At 39.3% G+C, this 24,201-nt stretch overlaps 1 protein-coding gene across 1 annotated transcript; it reads left to right on the plus strand.

The window, feature by feature from the left end:
* The first annotated feature begins 9,828 nt into the window (after positions 1-9,828).
* LOC104681787 (protocadherin beta-6) lies at positions 9,829-18,901 on the plus strand. Its single transcript, XM_010388204.2, is given in 3 exon segments — positions 9,829-11,577; positions 11,579-12,407; positions 18,169-18,901. Coding segments are annotated over 3 exon segments (2,403 nt in total). The 5' UTR covers positions 9,829-10,062; the 3' UTR covers positions 18,228-18,901.
* The last annotated feature ends 5,300 nt before the right edge of the window (positions 18,902-24,201 follow it).

Here is a 24,201-nt window from a genome sequence, read left to right on the forward strand (position 1 = left end):
ATCAGAACAAAGTTGGGTTTATTGACTTGTTGCAATGAAGGAGACTGCTCACAGTAGGAAACAGGAGCCACTTTAGTAACAGAGTCTTACAAAGGAGTTATAGGATTTGGTCTTCTGTTAGGTGTTTTTAACAGAGATTCAAGAAGTACAGGTTAGCTCTGGATTGGATGCTTTCAGAAAATTGGGGTAATTCTGTATTATTTTAATGAATTTCATTTAGGAAGTGGGAAAAACACTGGAATTAAATCTGTAATTGGTAAATAAGCAGCATTCACTCATACTAGCAAGGAAAAAGAGCTCTTTTGTTTTTTCTTTTTTGTTTTAGACATTGTCTCCTCAAGCATGAAGTCTTGCTTCATCAGAGTTACAAGGTTATTTTCTGGTCTTGGTGCTATATGAAATTGTTTGCATTCAATAGGAGAAGATTATGGCTGACCTATGAGTGTCAGAACAGTTCCAGGTTGTTGGGCTGATTATCTTCTCAAAATATTGTTCATTGCTGAGCCATATTACTTACTGAAACCTCTAAATAGTCTGGGATTACTTAGGGATATAAGTAATCTTAGATCTGAGATTACTTCATTTCTACTATTATTTTCTTAATAGTGTATCCCTAAGTTTAATCTTGTTATTCCCATTTGAGATTTGTGCTTGTCCACTATTAAATATTCTTAATGAAAAAATTTAAAACACAAAAATCAAAAAAGATATTGAATATTCTTAGTTATTTTTCTGTTCCTTATATTTCCTTTATTTTACATTTTTAGCTTTTCTTCTATGTCCTGATGTCTCTCACTTTATTTTTTAGTGATAGGGACTATCTTTCCTGCTCTTTGGATCCAATGTTGTGCTTCCTGTACCATTGAAAACAGTATGTTCCTAAAATCAAGACCAGATAGATTCATCATTTTAGACTCCATTAATTGGCTTTACCATATTTTCAAAATCTCAATCAATAATTCACTTTACCATATTTCCTAACCTGAAGCCCTCTAGCTTTCTGCTTCCATCTGTACTAAATGATCTCTAAATCTGTACAAAACTGTCATCTTGTCTTCATACCTCTCCTGGTTGAGTCAGATCACTTGTCTCCCTTTTTATTCCCTCTCTTTGCTACAATATATCCTGAAATGTCTTCCTAAGGGAGGGTTCACAAAAAAACAACTTTCTGCATTGCTGCCAGTCTGAAAATGCATTTAGTTTTCCTTCATATTTAATTATTTTGTCAGATACAGAATTATTGCTTGGAAATTTAAAATCATTAATATATGGATTATTGATTCATGATTTTTGATAACAAATTTTATACTAGTGTGATTCTTGATTTTTATATCCCCATCTCTCTCTCTCTCTTTCCATATTTCTGTGGAGAAAAGAATTTTTTGTGTCTCCTTCCCTCAGAATTTTCTCTCTTCTTTTTAGATGTCTTGAATTTCATAATAGTATTATAATTTTTTCATTCATTTTACTGAACACTCAATGTACTTATGTATTCTAACAATTTATACCTTTTTATCTCTGGGATTACTTCATTTCTATTATTATTATTATTATTATTATTATTATTATTATTATTTTGAGACAGATCTCACTCTGTCACCCAGGCTGGAGTGCAGTGGTGCAATCTGCAGTCTTGGCTTACTGCAACCTCTGCCTCCTGGGTTCAAATGATTTTCCTGACTCAGCCTCCTGAGTAGGTAGGACTATAGGTGCACACCGCCACATCCAGCTAATTTTTTTTTTTTTAATAGAGTTGGGGTCTCACCATATTGGCTAGGCTGGTCTCGAACTCCTGACCTCAAGTGATCTACCTGCATCAGCCTCCCAAAGTGCTGGGATTACAGTTGTGAGCCACTGTACCTGGCCCATTTCTACTATTATTTTTTTAATAGTTGTATCCCTAAGTTTAATCTTGTTATTTCCTTCTGAAACTTATGCTTGTCAGATATTGAATATTCTCAATTATTTCTCTGTTTCTTATATTCTCTTTTATTTTATATCTTTAGCTTTTCTTCTATGTTCTGAAGTCTCTCACTTTATTTTTGAGTATTTCTAATGATTTTTAGTCTTAGTGGCATATTCAAGTTTCTACAAACTTTGTTATTAAACATTATTATATATCATGTACTATTATTACTACTACATACTTTCGGTGTACTTGGCTATTTTCTGAGTACTTTATACATATCTCATTTAATCCTCAAAATAATGGTACAATTAGTGTCAACATTTTCAAGGTGAACAAACTGTAACACACAGAGGTAAAGCAATTTGCCCAAAGTCACTGTCCTAATGAGTTTGGGCTGCTGTAACAAATACTATAGATTGAGTGGCTTATAAATAACAGAAAGTAATGTTTTACAGTGTTAGAGGTTGGAAGTCTAAAATCAGGGTGCCAGCATAGTTGAGTTCTGGTGAGGGTCCTCTTCCAGGTTTCAGAGCGCTGACTTCTCCTTGTATCCTCACATGGCAGAAAAAATGCAAGAGAGCTCTCTGGAATCACTTTTATAAATGCACTAATCTCATTCAGGGCTGCTTCATCGTAACCTAATTACCACTCAAAGCCCTACTTCCTACCATCATGTTGGGGGTTAGGATTTCAACAATCACCTAGCTAATAAGAGGTGGAAATAGAATTTGAATCCAGGCAAACTGACCCCAGAGAAATTGCTTCATGTTTATTAAAGAATTTTTTTTTTTTTTTAAGCGAAAAGGTCTTGCTATGTTACCCAGGCTGGTTTTGAACTTCTCAGCTCAAGTGATCCTCTTGCCTTGGCCTCTTGAGTAGCAGGCAGATGCTACCATGCCCAGCTCAGAAATTGCTGTTTGTTTGTTTTTACTTTTTTCTATTTTAAAATCTATCAAAATTCAAAAGCGTGCATACAACATGTATGTACAATAATAATAATAAACAATAATAACATGGTCACTCATCTACCCATTACCCAGCTTAATTAGAATGATGCCAAGATGTTATGCCTCCATCATAACATCTTTCAACCCTATGAAAAAGAAACAGTTTTCTGAATTTTTACTTGTTTGTTCTTCTTTATAGTTGCAATAGAAAAGCTTGTATTCCTAAATGATTTATCATTTAGTTTTATCTGTCTTTGCAATTTATATAAATGAATTTATATGGTATGGATCCTCTGTGAGCTTGCTCTTTTTAATCATTATGCTATTGAATTTATCCATGTTAATTCAGTTCATTCACTTAATTCTTCCATAGTATTCCATTATATAAATGGAGTACTATGAACTTTAAATTCTTTTTACTAATGTTTTACTTTTTGGTTGTTCTAAGAGTTTTGTTACTATAAACAATGCTGCTATAAGCATTCTTGAATATATTGCCTCATTCATTTCGGCAAAGGTTCCTTTTGGGTACAGGCACAACCAGGAAGGGATTATCTGGGTCATACCAAGAATCAGGAAAATATTAAAGTGAATGAAAAAGACAACAAAGAGATGCTGACACCAAGATGACAGTTGTTAGAATTATCTGACAAATATTTATACACAGACCTCATCAAAATGTTTTAATGAGCAATTATGAACATATTTGAAACAAATGAAAAACAGTCTCAGCAAAGAAATCAAAGATATAAAGAAATCCCTGTGGAAATTTTAGAAATTAAAGATATAATAATGGGGCCGGGTGTAGTGGTTCACGCCTGTAATCCCAGCACTTTGAGAGGCCAAGATGGGTGCATCACCTGAGGTCAGGAATTCGAGACCAGACTGGCCAACATGGTGAAACCATGCCTCTACTAAAAACACAAAATTAGCCAGGCGTGGTGGTGCATGCCTGTTACCCCAACTACTTGGGAGGCTGAGGCAGGAGAATCACTTGAACCCAGGAGGCGGGGAGGTTGCAGTGAGCCAAGATTGCCCCGCTACACTCTAGCCTGGGTGACAGAGCAAGACTCTGTCTAAAAAAAAACAAAAAAACAAAACAAAACAAAAAAACCCAGATATAATAACTGAAATAAAAACTCAAGATAATGGGCTCCACAGCAGAATGGAAGGAACAAAAAATCAATGAACCAGAAAATGGAGCAATAGAAATTACCCATTCTGAAGAAGAAAGAGAAAATAGACCATAAAAAATGAACAGAGGTTCAGGAACCTGTGGGACCATACCAAAAGATCTAACCTTTGTGTCACTGGAGTCCCAAAAGAAGGCCAGACGGAGGGTGGAGCTAAAAAAAGTACTCAAAGGAATAATGGCTGGAAACTAAGCACATTGGCAAAAGGCATAAACCAGAGATTCAAGAAGCGGAACAAATCCCAAACAGGATACATCCAAAGGAATCCACACCAAGAGGCATCATAGTGAAATTTCTGCAAACTAAAGACAAAATATCTTTAAAGCAGTGAAGGAGAAATGACACCTTACCTACAGGGCAGTAACGATTTGAATGAGAGTAAATTCCTCATCAGAAACCATGGAGGCTAGAAGGAAGATGCACAATATTTTTTAAGTGCTGAAAGAAAACAACTGTCATCCCAAAATCCTATATCCAGTGAAACTACCCTTCAGGAAAAGAATTTGTTGCCAGTACACCTACCTTAAAATATTTGCTAATGCAAGTTCTCCAAACAGAAAGGAAACAATTTAAAAAGCAATCTTGGAACATCAAGAAGGAAGAAACAACACAGGAAACAAAAATATGAGTAAATACAACAGACTTTTCTTTTTCTCTTGAGGTTCCAAAATTATGTTTGGTGGTTGAATCCAACATTATAACACTTTCTAAATGTGGTCCTAAGTGTATGTACAGGAAATATTTAACACATGTTATAAATGAACAAGGGCAAAAGGACACTAAGGGAGGTACATTTTCTATGCTTCATTTGAACTGGTAAAAATATCAGTTACTGATATCAATCAGTAAACTGATAAGTTGTGTATATATAGTGTAATACCTAGAGTAATCAGTAAAAAGCTATAAAAAGTGATACACTAAAAAAAACACACACACACACACACACACTACAACTAAATCAAAACAGAATTCTAAAAAATGTTCCAATAACCCACAGGAAGGTAGAAAAATGAAAACGGAGAAACAAAAAAAAAAACACAGAAAACAAACAGGAAACAAAAAATGGCAGAGTTAATCTCTACTAATCTATAGTTATGTTAAATGTAAATCATTTGAGCACATCAGTTAAAACAAAAACATTGGGAGAATGGGTTTGAAAAATTATGACCCAACTATATGTATCAAACTTAATTTCAAATATAATGATATATGCAGTTTGAAAGTAAAAAGACAAAAACGTATACAATTATTAATGAAAAAATAAAGCAGGAGCTGGGTGCAGTGGCTCACGCCTGTAATTCCAGCACTTTGGGAGGCTGAGGCAGGAGGATCACCTAAGGTCAGGAATTTGAGACCAGCCTGGTCAACATGGTGAAACCCCGTCTCTACTAAAAATACAAAATCAGCTGCTGTGGTGGCGGGCACCTGTAATCCCAGCTACTCCAGAGGCTGAGGCAGGAGAATTGCTCAAACCTGGGAGGTGAAGGTTGCTGTGAGCTGAGATCACACCATTGCACGCCAGCCTGGGAGACAAGAGCACAACTCCGTCTCAAAAATAAAGAAATAAATAAAAATTAGAATAACTAACTAACTAAATTAATTAATAAAGCAGGGGTAGCCATAAGGTCATATAAAGTAGACATGAGAGCAAAGAAAATGATCATATAAAGTAAACATGAGAGCAAAGAAAGTCATCATATAAAGTAGACATGAGAGCAAAGAAAATCATCAGAGACTGCATGGGACATATCAGAGACTGCATGGGACACAGCAGGATATTGTATAATGATAAAAGAAGAAAACATAGCAATCCCAAATGTATATATAAAAAACTGCAAAATGTATGAAGCAAAATCTGACAGAAGGAGAAATAGAGAAATCCACAATTACAATTGGAGACTTCAATGACCTTCATCAATTGATAGACCAACAAGACAGAAAATCAGCAGCGATACAGAAGCACTCAATAATGCCATCAACTAACAGCATCTGATTAATATTTATAAAACACTCCAATACCAGAATACACCAGAACACTCCAATACTAGAATACAACAGAACATTCCAATACCAGAATATACTAGAATAAAAAATACCAGAATACACCAGAATAAACACTACCAGAATACACATTATTTTCAAATCCTCACAGAACCTATGTAACATAACCACAACCTCAGCCGTAAAACCAACCTCAACCAAATTAATAGTGAAATCATACAGAGTGGGTTCTCTAAGCACAATGAAATTAAACTAAAAATGAATAATGGAAAGGTAAGAGGAAAACCTTCAAATACTCGGATATGTAGCAACATACTTCTAAATAATCTATGAATCAAAAAGAAGATCTCAAGGGAAATTTAAAAATACATTGACCTGAATTGAAAATGAAAATACAACACATCAAATTTTGTGAGACATAGCTAACACAGGGCAGAGAGGAAAATTTTATAGCACTAAATATGTACATTAGAAAAGAGGAAAATTTTCAAATCGGTCACCCACCAGTTTATCAGTTTCAAGCTTCTACCTCAAGAATCTAGAAAAATATGAGGAAAATAAACCCGAAGCATTCAGAAAGAAGGAAATAACAAAGATAATAGAAGAAATCAAGAAAATTCAAAGCAAATAGAGAAAGCAATAAAGAAACAAAAAACTAGTTCTTCAAAAAACATTTTAAAAAAAGACAAACCTCTAGCAATACTGACAAAGTGTCTTACCCAATCATTTCAGATTTCAAGTGTGATTTAGTATCAAATCCTTTACATTTTCAACTTCCTTGCAGCATATCTCCTGTAAATTGAGTTTCTTTAAGTGATTGCTTATATATCATCTCTAACTTTTCCCTGTATTACTGTGTTTTCTTTCCATATAACTAAAGAAGAGTTTTAAGAGAGTCAATTTGTCCTTGAAGGTCTTTTTCTTTCTCTTTTGATAAACTTGAATAATTTTTTAAAATTATAATGGGATTAACTGAAACATAAAATGGAAATCAGCTCCATCAGCTATGCAGTACGGGCACAGGTTGGGCATTCCTAATCCAAAAATCCAAAAATAGGAACTGCTCCAAAACCGGCAACTTTTTGAGCCAATCTGATGCCACAAGTAGAAAATTCCACACATAAGTACATAATGCAAACTTTGTTTCATGCACAAAATTGTTTAAAAATATTATACAAAATTACCTTCAGGCTATTTGTATAAGATGTACATGAAACTTAAATGAATTTCATGTTTAGACTTGGTTCTTATTCCCAAGATATCCCAGTATGTACATGCGAATATTCTAATATCTAAAAAATCTGAAATCTGAAACACTTCTGGTCTCAAGCATTTCGGACAAGGGCTGCTCAACCTGTCATTACAGGCTAACTAAATAAAATTAATTTTAACATACTTTACAACGTTCAATCAGTTAAAATACTATTTCAGCTTGCTGGTAACAGTCCAGCTAAATTAATCTATCACTTCACTTTAGCATACACGAGCATAAAGAATATGGGGCATGGTGCTTTTTCACATTGTCTACTTTTGCATCATGTGTCCAGATGAGACCAAGGCTTTTGCTCCGCAGTTAATAAAACTGAGCTTCAAAATATGATTAAGATGATTCCCAGTGAATGATGAAAATGTTCCGTATCTTGAAAAAAGTGTGAGTTACACACATGAATCCATTTTTTAAAATGGCACAGTTAAGATTGGTGCATTTCAACTTCTGTAAACATTGCCTTAAGAAAAGAACTATACAAAAGTAATCGTTGAACAGGAAGCAGAGAATGGAGAGAAAGGTATAGACAAAACGAGACAACAGAATGTTGTGAAACTGATGGCGTATGGAGGCTTATTCTGTTTACTTTGTATATGTTGGAATTTTTCCATAATAAAAATTTTAAGTTAATGAGTCCTTGTGAGAACATGTTTATGAATGCAAAGTTAATTCAGTCTACTCTAGCCAATCAAATCAAAGCAAAAGAGGGCAAAAGAGAGAAACATTCTCCTGAGATAATCTAATGTAATCCATTTTCTATAAAAAGGCAGTATCTTGATAGACCCAACTGATATCTTTTTGGGTATTTTGAGATATTATCCTCTTTCCATATAACTACCAATGTTATCAAAGTCTTTTCAAGGATCTAAATGGAGTTTGACAAATACTGTACCGCTGGTAAATTTGCTTTGAAGTAAAAAATAATTCAACAACCTATATTCGAGGATGCCTGGTGGTGCTTCAGAGAAAGAGAGTGAATAAAAGACTTCGTGAATGCTGTTTAGCTGGAATCAGAACTCAGAATGCTCACTGAAAGAAGAAAGCATTTAAGATTGAGCAGGAAATAATGGCCTTGTTTCAGCAAAGAAGTGACACCCTTCCAAGATGTTTATTATTGTTGGTTTTATATCATAAGTTCATTTTGTTACTCACATCCTCAAGGAACAGTGTATTCTCAGTAGCATCTATCAAGTGAACCCTGGAGGCTGGTCACATTCATAATCTTTTGTTTTTCTGGCTACATAGGGGTGATTTTGAACTATAAGATCATCTCAGCTATTTGGAGTTTAGATTTTATTTAGCCTTATTTATTTTACCTAGAGTTTATGTATTTGAAAATATCCTAATTTTTAATCTTCTATCACCTTGGCTCTTACCGGAAGTGAACTTTGTTTGAGCTCAATTGATTTCACCTCTCAATAAATATGAAATCAATCTGAAATGAATTGAATTGTTTGGCATATTTTGCCTCTTCTATGTGCACTAATCTGTTTCACACATTTTCAGCTTGCTTAGAGATACATGTTCCAATGTATCTGAGCAGAAACTAGTGAGATGGGAATGGATATAGCCATAATATTCCATCATTGAATTCCATGGCATTCACTCAAATGTAATTCACCTTTTTTACAGTACCTTAATTTGGCCTGTATTTATAGGACTTGGTGTTCTTTTTGCTGTGAGAAGATGGTGAAGGTAATTCTTGAATGTTTGTTTTCTGCACTACGTCATGTTTGTACAACAGGGTAATATATTTGGAACTTGATTAAATAATGTAAGAGGGGAATTTGATCAAAAAAGTTAAAATAAAATGCACAAGCCTCTTAAAACAATGCCTAATTCTATCCATGCAAAAATGGGGTAGAATCCTAAAATGCTTATGACAAATACTTGATTGCTTCTAGTCCCTCTTTTCAAATACGTTAATTTACTTATATACGTGTATCATAAATACTTCGTTGCCTCAGTTTCCCTCCTAATAGCCCAATTGTTCTTTTTACTGTGCAGGCGTAACTATATAACAAAGTAAGTTTTTTGTTCTTGCCATTTATGAGTGTATAATTTAGATAATTTATTATTTTACCATTATTGTTGCTAACAAACTTCATTGTTTTGCATTGTTTGTTGGGACAATTAAATAGTGTACCTCTTGGACTCATGGATTAAATGGCTCATCAGAGATAAATTGCACTGCTGAAGAATCAAAGGAGAAAGATTGAAGTGTAGAATCTGCACTTCAATCTTTCTCCTTAATTAGCACCACCAGGGAATTTGATTCAAGTTCTAGAGGGGAGTGAACCCAGGAATTGGCTTAAAAGCAAAACGTACACACAAAGAAACCAAAGCTCGCAAGCAATTATTTATGCATGTGGTCCACGCACTCAGTCTGAGAAACACTGACTCGACTTAAAAGTCTTTATAATGCTCAGATTTCGGAAATGCTATTGACCTGAAACATCTCATGAAGTTACTAGTTTGAACGCGAGGTGGCGGTACAAGCTAAGAGAGTGAATGAACGTTCTGCAGACTCGGTGGACTCTGTTTCACCCAGAAGCCAAGTGAAAATACAGACCACATTTACAGCTAAAGCTGAGACAGATGTGTCCGGGAAGGCAGTCGTCGCCAGACAAGTTGTAAGAACGAATTTAAAAATCTCTGCAAAGACATCTGAGAGGGTCGACGGTGGATGTGGTGATTGGGAGCTGAAAAGGATTTTTCTTCTGTAATCAGACAACAATAGACACGATGCAAACTAAAGTACAGAACAAGAAAAGGCAAGTGGCATTCTTCATTTTATTGATGCTTTGGGGAGAGGTAGATTCTGAATCGATTCAGTATTCCGTATTGGAGGAGACAGAAAGTGGCACGTTTGTGGCCAATTTGACAAAGGACCTGGGACTGAGGGTGGAGGAGCTGGCTGCACGGGGCGCTCGGGTTGTTTTCAAAGGGAACAGACAACATTTGCAGCTTGATCCACAGACCCATGATTTACTGCTAAATGAAAAACTGGACCGGGAGGAACTGTGTGGCTCCACTGAGCCGTGTGTGCTACCTTTCCAAGTGTTACTGGAAAATCCCTTGCAGTTTTTTCAGGCTTCCTTGCGTGTCAGAGATATAAATGACCACTCCCCGGAATTCCCTGCCGGAGAAATGCTCTTGAAAATATCAGAAATTACTATGCCAGGAAAGATATTTCCTTTGAAAATGGCACACGATTTAGACACTGGCAGCAACGGCCTTCAGAGCTACACAATCAGCTCCAACCCTCACTTCCACGTTCTCACCCGCAATCGCAGCGAAGGCAGGAAGTTCCCGGAGCTGGTGCTGGACAAACCGTTGGACCGCGAGGAGCAGCCCCGACTCACGCTAACGCTCACCGCGCTAGATGGTGGGTCTCCGCCCAGGTCAGGGACCTCCGAGATTCACATCCAGGTTTTGGACATCAATGACAACATCCCCGAGTTTGCTCAGGAGCTCTATGAGGCGCAAATCCCCGAGAACAATCCCCTCGGCTCTCTGGTTATTACTGTCTCAGCCAGAGATTTAGATGCAGGATCGTTTGGGAAGGTATCTTACGCCCTGTTTCAAGCCGATGACATCAACCAACCGTTCGAAATAAACGCAATCACAGGAGAAATTCGGTTGAGAAAGGCTTTGGATTTTGAGGAAGTTCAGTCTTATGACGTGGATGTTGAGGCCACAGATGGTGGGGGCCTATCAGGAAAATGCTCTTTAGTCGTCAGGGTCCTGGACGTGAATGACAACGCCCCTGAACTCACCATGTCGTTCTTCATCAGCCCCATCCCAGAAAACTTGCCAGAGATCATAGTGGCAGTTTTCAGTGTTTCAGATGCAGACTCTGGGCATAACCAACAGGTTATTTGTTCAATAGAGAACGATCTCCCTTTTCTACTAAGAACTTCCGTGGAGAATTTCTACACCCTGGTAACAGAAGGGGCACTGGACAGAGAGAGCAGAGCCGAGTACAACATCACCATCACCGTCACTGATTTGGGGACACCCAGGCTGAAAACCCAGCAGAGCATAACCGTGCAGGTCTCCGACGTCAATGACAACGCCCCCACCTTCACCCAAACTTTCTATACCCTGTTCGTCCGCGAGAACAACAGCCCCGCCCTGCACATCGGCAGCGTCAGCGCCACAGACAGAGACTCAGGCACCAACGCCCAGGTCACCTACTCGCTACTGCCACCCCAGGACCCGCACCTGCCCCTCGCCTCCTTGGTCTCCATCAACGCGCTCCTTGGTCTCCATCAACGGGGACAACGGCCACCTGTTCGCCCTCAGGTCGCTGGACTACGAGGCCCTGCAGGCCTTCGAGTTCCGCGTAGGCACCACAGACCGCGGCTCCCCGGCGCTGAGCAGCGAGGCGCTGGTGCGCGTGCTGGTGCTGGACGCCAACGACAACTCGCCCTTCGTGCTGTACCCGCTGCAGAATGGCTCCGCGCCCTGCACCGAGCTGGTGCCCCGGGCGGCCGAGCCCGGCTACCTGGTGACCAAGGTGGTGGCGGTGGACGGCGACTCGGGCCAGAACGCCTGGCTGTCGTACCAGCTGCTCAAGGCTACGGAGCCCGGGCTGTTCGGCGTGTGGGCGCACAATGGCGAGGTGCGCACCGCCAGGCTGCTAAGCGAGCGCGACGCGGCCAAGCACAGGCTGGTGGTGCTGGTCAAGGACAATGGCGAGCCTCCGCGCTCTGCCACTGCCACGCTGCACGTGCTCCTGGTGGACGGCTTCTCCCAGCCCTACCTGCCTCTCCCGGAGGCGGCCCCTGCCCAGGCCCAGGCCGACTCGCTCACCGTCTACCTGGTGGTGGCGTTGGCCTCGGTGTCGTCGCTGTTCCTCTTGTCGGTGCTCCTGTTCGTGGCGGTGCGGCTGTGCAGGAGGACCAGGGCGGCCTCTGTGGGTCGCTGCTCGGTGCCCGAGGGCCCCTTTCCAGGGCATCTGGTGGACGTGAGCGGCACCAGGACCCTGTCCCAGAGCTACCAGTACGAGGTGTGTCTGATGGGAGGCTCAGGAACAAATGAGTTCAAGTTCCTGAAGCCGATTATCCCCAACTTCCCTCCTCAGGGCACTGAGAGAGAAATGGAAGAAACCCCCACCTTTCCGAATAGCTTCCCATTTAGTTAAGTGTGGGATTATTTTACTAAATCTTATGTTTGGAGATCTCTTTTAACTTAAAGTTACATGTTCTGTTTCTTTTTTATTTTACCTCTATTCTTTAGGTTGAAATTTTATATAAAGTAAGATACTGGGTGTCTTAGTATTTCCTGTTCATGCTTAGGAGTTTATTACTTCACCTGAGGGTACTTGACAATATGAACACAAAGTAAATTTTTATTTGCATACTTTTAAACTTTTGAAATTAAATTATCTATTCTTCTCCCACCCAAAAAAAAGTATTGTAAATCCTTAAGTAAGATTGTATTTCTAGCTATTGGTAAGAGTTGTTTCACTACTGCTATGTAGGACTGTTTTTAAAATGTAAGTATTTAATATTATTTAATCCTCCAATGTCTCATTTTGCAGTAACTCCTACAGTGTGTAACACTAAAAATAAGAACTAATGATGGCTAAACACTAAAGTAGCCATTCATACTTATGCATATTTTAGTATCCCATAATAATCAATCCAAAATTTTTGTGACTATAGACTTTACTGAAGTGTCAACACATTAGTTTGTGAGCCTCATGTAAGAACATGATGGTCTTAAAAAAAAAGTCATACCAATTATAAATGCTTAATAAATATTTGCTGAACATTAGTAACATTCTAGTACTGATTTTTAAAAAAACTATTGTATCTACAGCAAAATGCTAATATTCTCTGTACAATAAAATATCCTTGCCAATGAGTGAAAGTATGAAATATCACTTCTTAGTCAAATCACTATTGCTTTCCTTCAAAACAGAAAACACTCTTGACTCTTCTACTCACCCTACATACCACTACAGAAAATAAAATACTTAACAGTACAGTTTACCTTTTTGTCTTTGTTTAACAATTTGAAAGTTGAAAGGCTTTCAGAGTATATTTGCCAAACTCCTCCTCTCACTTTCTCAAGATATTTGGTATCTACCAAAATCTAAGTAAGGTATTAGTGGCAGGTTATTTGGTAACATCAGATTTTCCCTTCTAGTGTTGTGTAAGCATCATTTGCCTGTATTAACCATAAAACCATTTACCTTCACAGTTTAGCCCATATTTAGTCTTATTTGTGTCAGTTGTGTTTGTGATATTTCATTTAAAAATCCCTCTTTCAACTTTCTATCAAAGGTAAGCAATGTATATTAAAATGACCATTCAGTGAATATTTTATTTTATTTTGAGACGGAGTTTTGCTCTGGTTGCCCAGGTTGGAACACAGTGGCACGATCTTGGCTCACTGCAACCTCAGCCTCCCAAGTTCAAGTGATTCTCCTGCCCCAGCCTCCTTAGTAGCTAGGATTACAGGTGCATGCCACCACACCCAGCTAATTTTTATATTTTTAGTAGAGATGGGGTTTCGCCATCTTGACCAGGCTGGTGTCAAACTCCTGACCTCATGATCCACCCACCTCAGCCTCCCAAAGTGCTGGGATTACTGGCATGAGCCACCACACCTGGCCAACTATTTTATTTTTATCCTTAATTGAAGTGGAACTGGGCTGAACTAAGTTATATTTGACTGTGTTTTGTGTCCAGATAAGTGAACTGACTGTCATGGATGATTACCAACTGATTAAATGAGTGTGGAGAACATTTACTGTTTTGTGTTCTCAGATATATACCCTCTTCTCCTTAGAACAGCATTCTTCCTTGGTGAGATTCCTTCTTCCATTGTTCTCACTCCAGTCACTTGGCTTTTGGTTGAAGCAGTAGCGTTTTTCAATATCCCCATCCCCTTAATCCTAGAGAATGTACACTGGGGTGGTATCCTGTCCAATGCAGACAGGTCAATACCCTTCCTCAGAAAGTGTATTTTTGACTTTGTCAACTTCGTTTTCTTCTTTACATTTGTAGAAAAGACACTGCCTAGATTCTGAGCTTATATTGATTTTTTTTTTTTTTTTTTTTGAGACAAGTCTTGCTCTGTTACCCGGGCTGAAGTGCAGTGGCATGATCTCAGCTCACTGCAACCTCCACCTGCCAGGTTCAAGTGATTCTTCTGACTCAGCCTCCCGAGTATCTGGGACTACAGGTGTGTGCCACCATACCTGACTAATTCTCATATTTTTAGTAGAAACGAGGTTTCACCATATTGGCCAAGCTGGTGTCGAACTCCTGGCCCCCAGTGATCCACCCACCTCAGCCTCCCAAAGTGTTGGGGTTACAGGTGTGAACCACCACACCCGGCCTATATTGATTTTTAATAAGACAAACCATCTTTTTCTCTAAATTTCACTGGGCATTGCACATAATAATTTTATAAAGGAAAAAAATCCGAAATGGTGGCCAGGTGTGGTAGCTCATGCCTGTAATCCCAGCACTTTGGGAGGCCAAGGCAGGCGGATCACTTGAGGCCAGGAGTTTGAGACCAGCCTGTTCAATATGGTGAAATGTCATGTCTACTAAAACCACAAAAATTAGCCTGGTGTGGTATCACGCACCTGTAGTCCCAGCTTCTCAGAAGGATGAGTCAGGATAATCGCTTGAACCTGGGAGATAGAGGTTGCAGTGGGCCAAGATTGAGGCCACTGCACTTCAGCCTGGGCAACAAAGTGAGACCATGTCTCAAAAAAAAAAAAAAAAAAAAAAAAAAAAAAAAAAAAAAAAATCCCAGTGGTTATGCAGACCAGAAACTAACAAGAAACAATATTTTTATTTTCTTTCAGGAGTTACAGACACATTACAATTTGAGAGTGAAACTAGATTTTGAAAGTTCATGATTTCTTCCAGTAAAATAGAACAAATTAGCATTCTTGTAATAGAATGTAAACTCTCCAAGAGCAAGAATTTTTATATTTCATTTACTGTATTATCCCAAGAAGCTACATGAATGTCTGTACAGGTAAATACTTGTTAATAAATGAATTTGCCTGGAGCAGAGTTTTGTGTGCTGAACTTGCACCTTTATAAGGAAGATGAATATAGATATAGACATTACTTTTGCTGTAACAACCATTCTTAGCTACCTGAACAAGGCCACCTAATAGGCGGGGGAAAAGGGAGTATTTAACAGGCTATGACCTAAAAGGCCTGTTTTGTGTTTTGGCTATCACAGTATATAGTGTGCTTTGAAATGAAAATTATCTGAAGTAGTAAAGCAGAACGCTTGGTGGCGCTGCAGACTAAGAGTGAAAAACTGCAGCATCAGTGTCTCCTTAAAAGCTGTGCGGGTTTTCTGGCAGCTCGAAAAGGAAACACTTTTTCACCACTGGGGATAGGTTTCAGAGAGGCAGCCATCCCATGTCGGTCCATGTTAAAAAGAACTAACTCAAGATATTTAAATCAAGATAGCTGAGTTGGCTGTAAAGCAATTATTTTGTGATTAATACTGCATCTTTTGGACCTTGAGGAATGATGGAGACGCCGCTCCCCAAAGCACCAGAGAAAAGGCAAGTGACCGCCATTATTTTCTTATTAATACTGTGGGAGGCGGGCAGCGCTACCATTAAGTATTCAGTTCTAGAAGAGAGGGACAGCGGCTCTGTTGTGGCCAACATAGCAAAAGATCTGGGGCTGGGTGTAGGGGAACTGGCCGCAAGGGGCGCCCGGATTCTTTCCAAAGGGAACAAACAGTATTTGCAGCTCGAACGGAAGAGTGGGAATTTGCTCCTAAAAGAAAAATTGGACCGGGAGGAGTTGTGCAGTGACATAGATCCATGTATACTGCATTTCCAGATGTTACTGAAAAATCCGGTGCAGTTTATTCAAGGTGAACTACAGCTCCAAGATGTAAATGACCATGCCCCAGAATTCTTGGAAAATGAAATCCTCCTGAAAATCTCTGAAGGCAGCCATCCAGGGACTTCATTTCCTTTGAAAATAGCTCAAGATTTGGACGTAGGTAGCAACACAGTTCAGAACTACACAATTAGCACCAACTCCTATTTCCACCTTTTCACTCGCAATCACAGCGACGGCAAGAAATACCCAGAGCTCGTGCTGGATCAAGCGCTGGACCGTGAGGAGCAGCCCCAGCTCAGGTTAACTCTCACAGCGCTGGATGGTGGGTCACCGCCCAGAATTGGGACTTCCCATGTTCTCATAGTGATTGTAGATATCAATGACAACGTCCCTGAATTTACTCAGCGGCTCTACGAGGTGCAGGTCCCAGAAAACACCCCTGTAGGTTCCCTCATCATCACTGTCTCTGCCAGGGATTTAGATGCTGGGACCCATGGGGAGCTCTCCTACTCATTTTTTCAATACTCAAATCAAATCATTCAGGCCTTTGAAATAAACTCAATCACGGGAGAAATTAGACTAAAAAAGGCATTGGATTTTGAGGAAATTCAATCTTATCATATGGAAGTTGAGGCCTCAGACGGTGGGGGTCTCTCAGGAAAATGCACCGTAGCCATAGAAGTGATGGATATAAACGACAACGCACCGGAACTTACCATGTCCTTACTCATCAGTGATATCCCAGAAAACTCCCCAGAAACAGTGGTCGCTGTTTTCGGAATTTCGGATCCGGACTCTGGGAACAATGGAAAAATGATGTGTTCCATCCAAGACCACCTCCCTTTCCTTATAAAGCCTACCTTAGAAAATTTCTACACCGTGTTAACAGAAGGAGCGCTAGACAGAGAGAGGTGGGCCGAGTACAACATCACCATTACTGTCACAGACTTGGGGACACCCAGGCTGAAAACCGAGTACAACATAACCCTGCGGGTCTCCGATGTCAATGACAACGCCCCCGCCTTCACCCAAACCTCCTATAACCTGTTCGTCCGCGAGAACAACAGCCCCGCCCTGCACATCGGCAGCGTCAGCGCCACAGACAGAGACTCAGGCACCAATGCCCAGGTCACCTACTCGTTGCTGCCACCCCAGGACCCGCACCTGCCCCTCGTCTCCCTGGTCTCCATCAACGCAGACAACGGCCAACTGTTTGCCCTCCGATCGCTGGACTACGAGGCCCTGCAGGAGTTCGAGTTCCGCGTGGGCGCCACAGACCGCGGCTTCCCGGCGCTGAGCAGCGAGGCGCTGGTGCGCGTGCTGGTGCTGGACGCCAACGACAACTCGCCCTTCGTGCTGTACCCGCTGCAGAACGGCTCCGCGCCCTGCACCGAGCTGGTGCCCCGGGCGGCCGAGCCGGGCTATCTGGTGACCAAGGTGGTGGCAGTGGACGGCGACTCGGGCCAGAACGCCTGGCTGTCGTACCAGCTGCTCAAGGCCACGGAGCCCGGGCTGTTCGGCGTGTGGGCGCACAATGGCGAGGTGCGCACCGCCAGGCTGCTGAGCGAGCGCGACGCGGCCAAGCACAGGCTGGTGGTGCTGGTCAAGGACAATGGCGAGCCTCCGCGCTCGGCCACTGCCACGCTGCACGTGCTCCTGGTGGATGGCTTCTCCCAGCCCTACCTGCCGCTCCCGGAGGCGGCCCCTGCCCAGGCCCAGGCCGACTCGCTCACCATCTACCTGGTGGTCGCGTTGGCTTCGGTGTCGTCGCTGTTCCTCTTGTCGGTGCTCCTGTTCGTGGCGGTGCGGCTGTGCAGGAGGAGCAGGGCGGCCTCGGTGGGTCGCTACTTGGTGCCCGAGGGCCCCTTTCCAGGACATCTGGTGGACGTGAGCGGCACCGGGACCCTGTCCCAGAATTATCAGTATGAAGTTTACCTGGCAGAAAGTTCTGAGAGCCAGTTCAAGTTTCTTAAACCGATACTTCCCAACTTCTTGGGTGAAGGGACTGGCAGGGACAGCGAGGCAAACTCCAACTCCAGGAATGATTTTGGGTTCAATTAGGAATCTGACAACAGGTCGTGATAAATCATAGAATTCACTATTCATCTGTAAGTTCCCAATTCTCTCATTCACACAGAGTCACATATTCACACATTAGTAATGGCTGTTATATTTATAGCTATTTCAACCTGCTGGACTGTTTTCCATTCCCTCTAATATTTGTTGTGGTGGTTGTCAGCTACGTTAGTTATAGCATGTGCACACAATAGCAGATAAATGGTGTTTCCTAGGGTTGTTGTTTTTGTTTGGTCAGATTTTGGAACTCACAGGTGTTTTCAGGTTCCCAATATTTGAACTTGTTCATTGATACGTTATGATTAAGAGAATGGTGTTTCTAACTTTCTGATTATCATCAGCATGACTCTAAGTCTATTGTAAATCACAGCTTTTAGTTTAAAAAATACTTCTCATTTATGCAAAAATTTTAGTAATCTTGTAAATTGTTGCATTTCTGTTGTGTTGTTTCAAAAACACTACTCTTCCCTCAACTGAACCAATATTTTACCTAGGTGATGTTTTCTCTCTTGAACTTTTTCTTTCAAAATTGGTATTTATAGACCATCGGGTGTTATTCTAAAGGATTCAACTCCTATTACGTGAAAGAATAATAGAAAAAAGGTTGGTTGACTTGTGATTGCTTTTTTAAAAAATAATAAATGGCTTTGGTATGTAAATAATGATTCTCCTTCTTTTAAAATAATATATAGCAGCCGGAGTGCAGTGGCTCACACCTGTAATCCTAGCACTTTGGGAGGCCGAGGTGGGTGGATCACCTGAGGTCAGGAGTTCGAGACCAGCCTGGCCAACATGGTGAAACCCATTTCCACTAAAAATACAAAAATTAGCTGGGCATGGTGGTGAGCGCCTGTAATCCTAGTTACTTGGGAGGCTGAGGCAGGAGAATTCCTTGTGCCTGGGAGGTGAAGGTTGCAGTGAGCTGAGATCATGCCACTGCAGTCCAGCTTGGGTGACAGAGAGAGATTCCATCTCAAAAATAAACAAACAAACAAACAAACAAACATGATTCAAACATACAGTAAGTACAAAAGAAAGCAAATTAACATCATTATTCCACCAGCAGAACTAATTTCATTAAGTCAACATCATTCTAAAATATTTCCATGGATGCATATAAGAATAAAGTAATAGATGAAAATAATTTTATAAAATGGATATAATTTTATAAAAAATTTTTTTATAAATTTTTTAATAAAAAAATTTTATATAAAATTATAAAAAAAATTTTAAAAAATAATTTTATAAAATGGCTATAATAAACTGATAACTTCTGATTAAAATGATCAGATTGAATACAATAAAACGAAGTGTGAAACTATAGAACTTGCTTAAGCTTTGATAAGTAGTCCCTGTAAAGGTTAAAAAGCAAGATTAGATGCATATTAAGACGTTAGCATTACTTAACCACCTGCTTAAAAATGAGCAAATAAACATTTTATACCCTTTCTCTTCTTTCTTAACCTTACTTATCCTTTTAGAATTAAATATATATTACCTTATCAATACTTACAACATTTACAATGTATTTTGAAAGAATACTTGCCACAATTGTTTAGGCATTTCATATTTTTTTTTTAGACGGAGTTTCACTCTTATTGCCCAGACTGGAGTATAGTGGCACGATCTTGGCTCATTGCAGCCTCCACCTCCCGAGTTCAAGCGCTTCTCCTGCCTCAGCCTCCCAAGTACCTGGGATGACAGGCGTGCGTCACCGTGCCTGGCTGATTTTGTATTTTTGGTAGAGATGGGGTTTCACCATGTTGGTCAGGCTGGTCTCGAACTCCTGACCTCAGGTGATCCACCTGCCTCGGCCTCCCAAAGTGCTGGAATTACAGGTGTGAGCCACCACACCTGGCCAGCATTTCAAATTTTTTAAATTTTAATTTAAAAGTCATATAATGCTACTTTTTTTCCCCAATTTTATTCAAGTCTGACTGTCCAGGGTAACCACTTTTGATGCTCTTATGTGTTTTCCCATATTTACTTCCCTATTTTTAAAATCACATATGCTTATAAAGTGCTTTTTCTCAAATCCCAGTTTTAGATATCCAGTTTTTAAGGGGTACACACACAGACACACACACAACTCGCACATTTCCTCTACCTTGCAATATCAAAATTCTGTTTAGATAATGTTTATATAATTTTCACCATAAAAATGTTACTTACACCTAAGCCTTAAGAGTAAAAGCAAAAAGCCTATTTTTTACCTTTAAGGTCATAATTGCCTTCTTTTCCAACTACTTTTCTATGTACATTTTTAAAAATTATCCACAAATTTTGTAATGTCTGAAGCTCAAGTTAAACTCATAAAGAAATCTATTGGTTCTATTCTTTTCTCCTGGAGCCATCCTGGAGCTATTCAGGGTCTTGTTCCATTGTACATTGTTTGCTCTCTAGACCTACTGCACAGCTGGCAGTTTGCTTTTCCCACTAACTTGGGAATTTATCTTCCTCTTCCATTTGATTTCCTCTTCTGGATGTTACATCTTCCTCTTGTTTGGTTTTCTCCCTTAACTGTCAGAAGAATATTTGGTAATAAATCTTTTGATCGCTTGAATATAAAAAATTTCAGATGTCAGAAACTCAAATGTCTATTTGAAGATTTTGTTGGGTGTGGAATTATAGGTTAGGAATTATTTGCTGCTAGTATTTTAAAGACATTCCTCTGTTGTCTTCTAATCACCAAAGTTGAGATGATCATCAACATTCTGATTACCCACTCTTTTCTGAGAAACTTTATTTTCCTTCTAGATCCCTGATTCTCAACCAATGGCAATTTTGCCATCTTTGGTAAATGTCTGGCAATTATCAAACATTTGGCAATGTCTGCAAACATTTTTGACGGTCACAGCTGCCAACAGTGCTGAGGCTGAGAAACCCTACTCCAGATACACTAAGGTTCTTGTACGTATCACCAGTGTTCTAGAATGTCATCATTGTGTCATAGTGTAAGAATTTTGGTCTTTTATTGCACTAGTTACTAAGTGAGACTTGCCAATCTTGAGACATGTTCTTCAGACTAGAACAGGCTTGTTAGGGTTTTTTTTAATTAAAAAATTATTTCCTCTACTAAATGGTTTTTGGTTTTTTATTCTGCAATTTCTGTTAGTTGTATAGTAACCTGGTTTAATATTTAATTTTTCTTATCCTTGTTCTATCTTCTGTCTTTATTTTCCTGGATTCCAGTAAATTTCCTCCATGGCTGAATTTTGAGCTTTTGCTATCATCGTTTTACTTTCAGAAAGCTTTTTCTTGGTCTCTGCATATTTATTTCTATAGTAACCTTGCAGTTTTAAAATTCTTTGGTGAGATATAATTTACATACCATAATATTCACTTTTTTAAAAATTGAGTTTGGTGGTTTTTAGTATATTCCAAGGGCTGTACAGTTATTACCACTATCTAATTCCAGAACATTTTTCACATTTTCATCAGCACAAAAAAGAAACCTGTTATGCATAAGCAGTCACTCCCCATTCCCTCCTCCTTCCAGCCCCTGGAAACCACTAATCAACTTTATGTTTCTTTGGATTTGCCTATTCTAGACATTTCATGTGAATTGAATCATAGACTATGTCTGGCTTCTTTTACTTAACATAATGTTTTCAAGGTTCATTCATGTTATAGCATGCATCAACACTTCGTTCTTTTCTATGGCTAAAAAATATCCCATTGTATGAATGTACCACATTTTGTTTGTTCATCAGTTGGTGGGCATTTGGGTTTATTTTCACGATTTGGCTATTATGAATAATGCTGCTAGGAACATTCATGTATGGGTTTTTGTGTGAACATGTTTTCATTTCTCTTGGGTGTATATCTAGGATTGGAATTACTGGGTCACATACTGACTCTTTATAAAACTTTTGGAGGAATTATCAAACTGCTTTCCAAAGTGGCTATACCATTTTACTTTCCTCTTAACAGTGTACGAGGGTTCCAATTTCTCTACATCCTCACCAACACTTATTTTTTGTTATTATAGCCATCTTAGAAGGTGTAAAGTAGTATCCGATTGTGGTTTGAATTGCATTTCCTAAATGACTAATGATGTTATATTTCTCTTCATATGTTTATTGTTCATTTGAATATCTTCTTTAAATAAATGTATACTCAAATTCTTTGCCAGTTATCTAACCTAATTTTTAAAATATTTTCATTGTGGAATGTTAGTAGTTCTTTATATATTCTGGATACTAGACTCTTATCAGATACATGATTTACAAATTCTTTCTGCCATTCTCTGAGTTGTGTTTTCCACTTTATTGGTAGTGTCCTTTGAAGTAAAAAAGATTTTTTAAAATTTTGATTAGCCCAATTATGTATTGTTTTCTTTTTTTTGAGACAGAGTCTTGCTCTGTAGCCCAGACTGGAGTGCAGTGGTGCAATCTCAGCTCACTGCAACCTCTGCCTCTTGGGTTTAAGTGATTCTCCTGCCTCAGCCTCCTGAGTAGTTGGGATTACAGGCGCCTGCCACCACGCCAGGCTGGTTTTTTTGTATTTTTATTAGAGATGGGGTTTCACCATGTTGGCCAGGCTGGTCTCAGACTCCTGACCTCAGGTGATCCACCCATCTCAGCCTTCCAAAGTGCTGGGATTACAGGCATGAGCCACCGTGCCAAGGCTATTTTTTCCTTTTACAAAATAAGGCACTTAAAAGCTGATAAACATTGTATGTTTGGGTGAGACTGAGTGGTGGACCTCACCTTAGGGTAACGAAACAGGAAACATTTTATTTGGAGAAAAAATGTCAATATCTGTAAGTCTTCTCTCTTGGGCTCACATTGTTCTTCAGAGAGGATTTCAGTAAGGATGGGTAGGATGGAAGTTACTATAAACTTGACACCTAGCACTTTGTAAGCTCCTTGGTTTGAGAGAAAGTGTCTTAATTTTTTTTAACCCACTTTCTCACTAAGATCTCAGTCCTGCCTAAGTTGTGCTGTTGTCCTTTAGTCCAGAGCCCTTCCTATTAAACCACTATGGATATTACACCTCCGATTTTCTGCCATGATGAGAAAAGGGAAAGTGCCTTGCTTCACTGACTAGGAAAGGAATTCTCAGATCTAAATACTCCTTATATATATTTTCAGCCAGTGTTGTTTTTAGCCTCTCCCTGGGTCCTCATTCTGGATTATTACTTTGGCTAGATTTGATTTTCATACTAACTTTCCTCCTTTTCATTTGAGAGCAAAAATAAAACTGTCAGTTACCAATTGTCTGTGTGCTTCGCATCTTCCAAAATTTTTGTGACTTCTCTCCCCTACGGTTTACTCTCTTCCCATTATTTTTGTCTTTATAACTTTGTTTATTTTAAACCCTTGCCCTCTATCATTTACATAAAGTTTCAGGAAAAAATTGAGAAAAACTAGTGTGCTCAAACTGGAGTAAAATGCAGTCCTTACTGTCAGTCATATTGTGCTAATTTTCCTGTACCTGAATCATTTATATTGTTTTATCGCTTGATTTGCTTGATTTCATCAGATGTCAGTCTTTAGATAAGAGTTCATAGGTGCTGTATTTTTTCACCTGCTTGAGAAATACAATTTAGCAGGGTATAAAATTTTTAGTGGATTTTCTTTTCCTCAAAGATTTGTTGACATTAAATATAACGTTAATTCTTCTATCATAGTTTCTACAGTCATCTATAAGTCACTTGATTTTTATCCTTAAGTAGTATTTTTTTTCAGTAAGAATTCATCAGTACTAGCACAAGGTTTAATGAATTCTTTCCTGTTTGCTGCATTGTTGTCTTTGTACTTGAGCAACAGCTTGGCTATGTATAAAATAGTTGAGCCATAATTTATTTCCCTCAGAATCTTGTAGACATTTCCATTCTGTTTTGGTATGAAATGTTGCTCAGGGAAATTCTGAAGCCTGTTTGCTTCACCTGTAGGTAACTTGTTTTCTATCCTTGAAATTCATTATCTTTATCAGATTGTGTCTTCATTATGGT

The sequence above is a fragment of the Rhinopithecus roxellana genome, chromosome 3 (genome assembly GCF_007565055.1).
Source record: "Rhinopithecus roxellana isolate Shanxi Qingling chromosome 3, ASM756505v1, whole genome shotgun sequence".
NCBI classification, from domain to species: Eukaryota; Metazoa; Chordata; class Mammalia; order Primates; family Cercopithecidae; genus Rhinopithecus; species Rhinopithecus roxellana.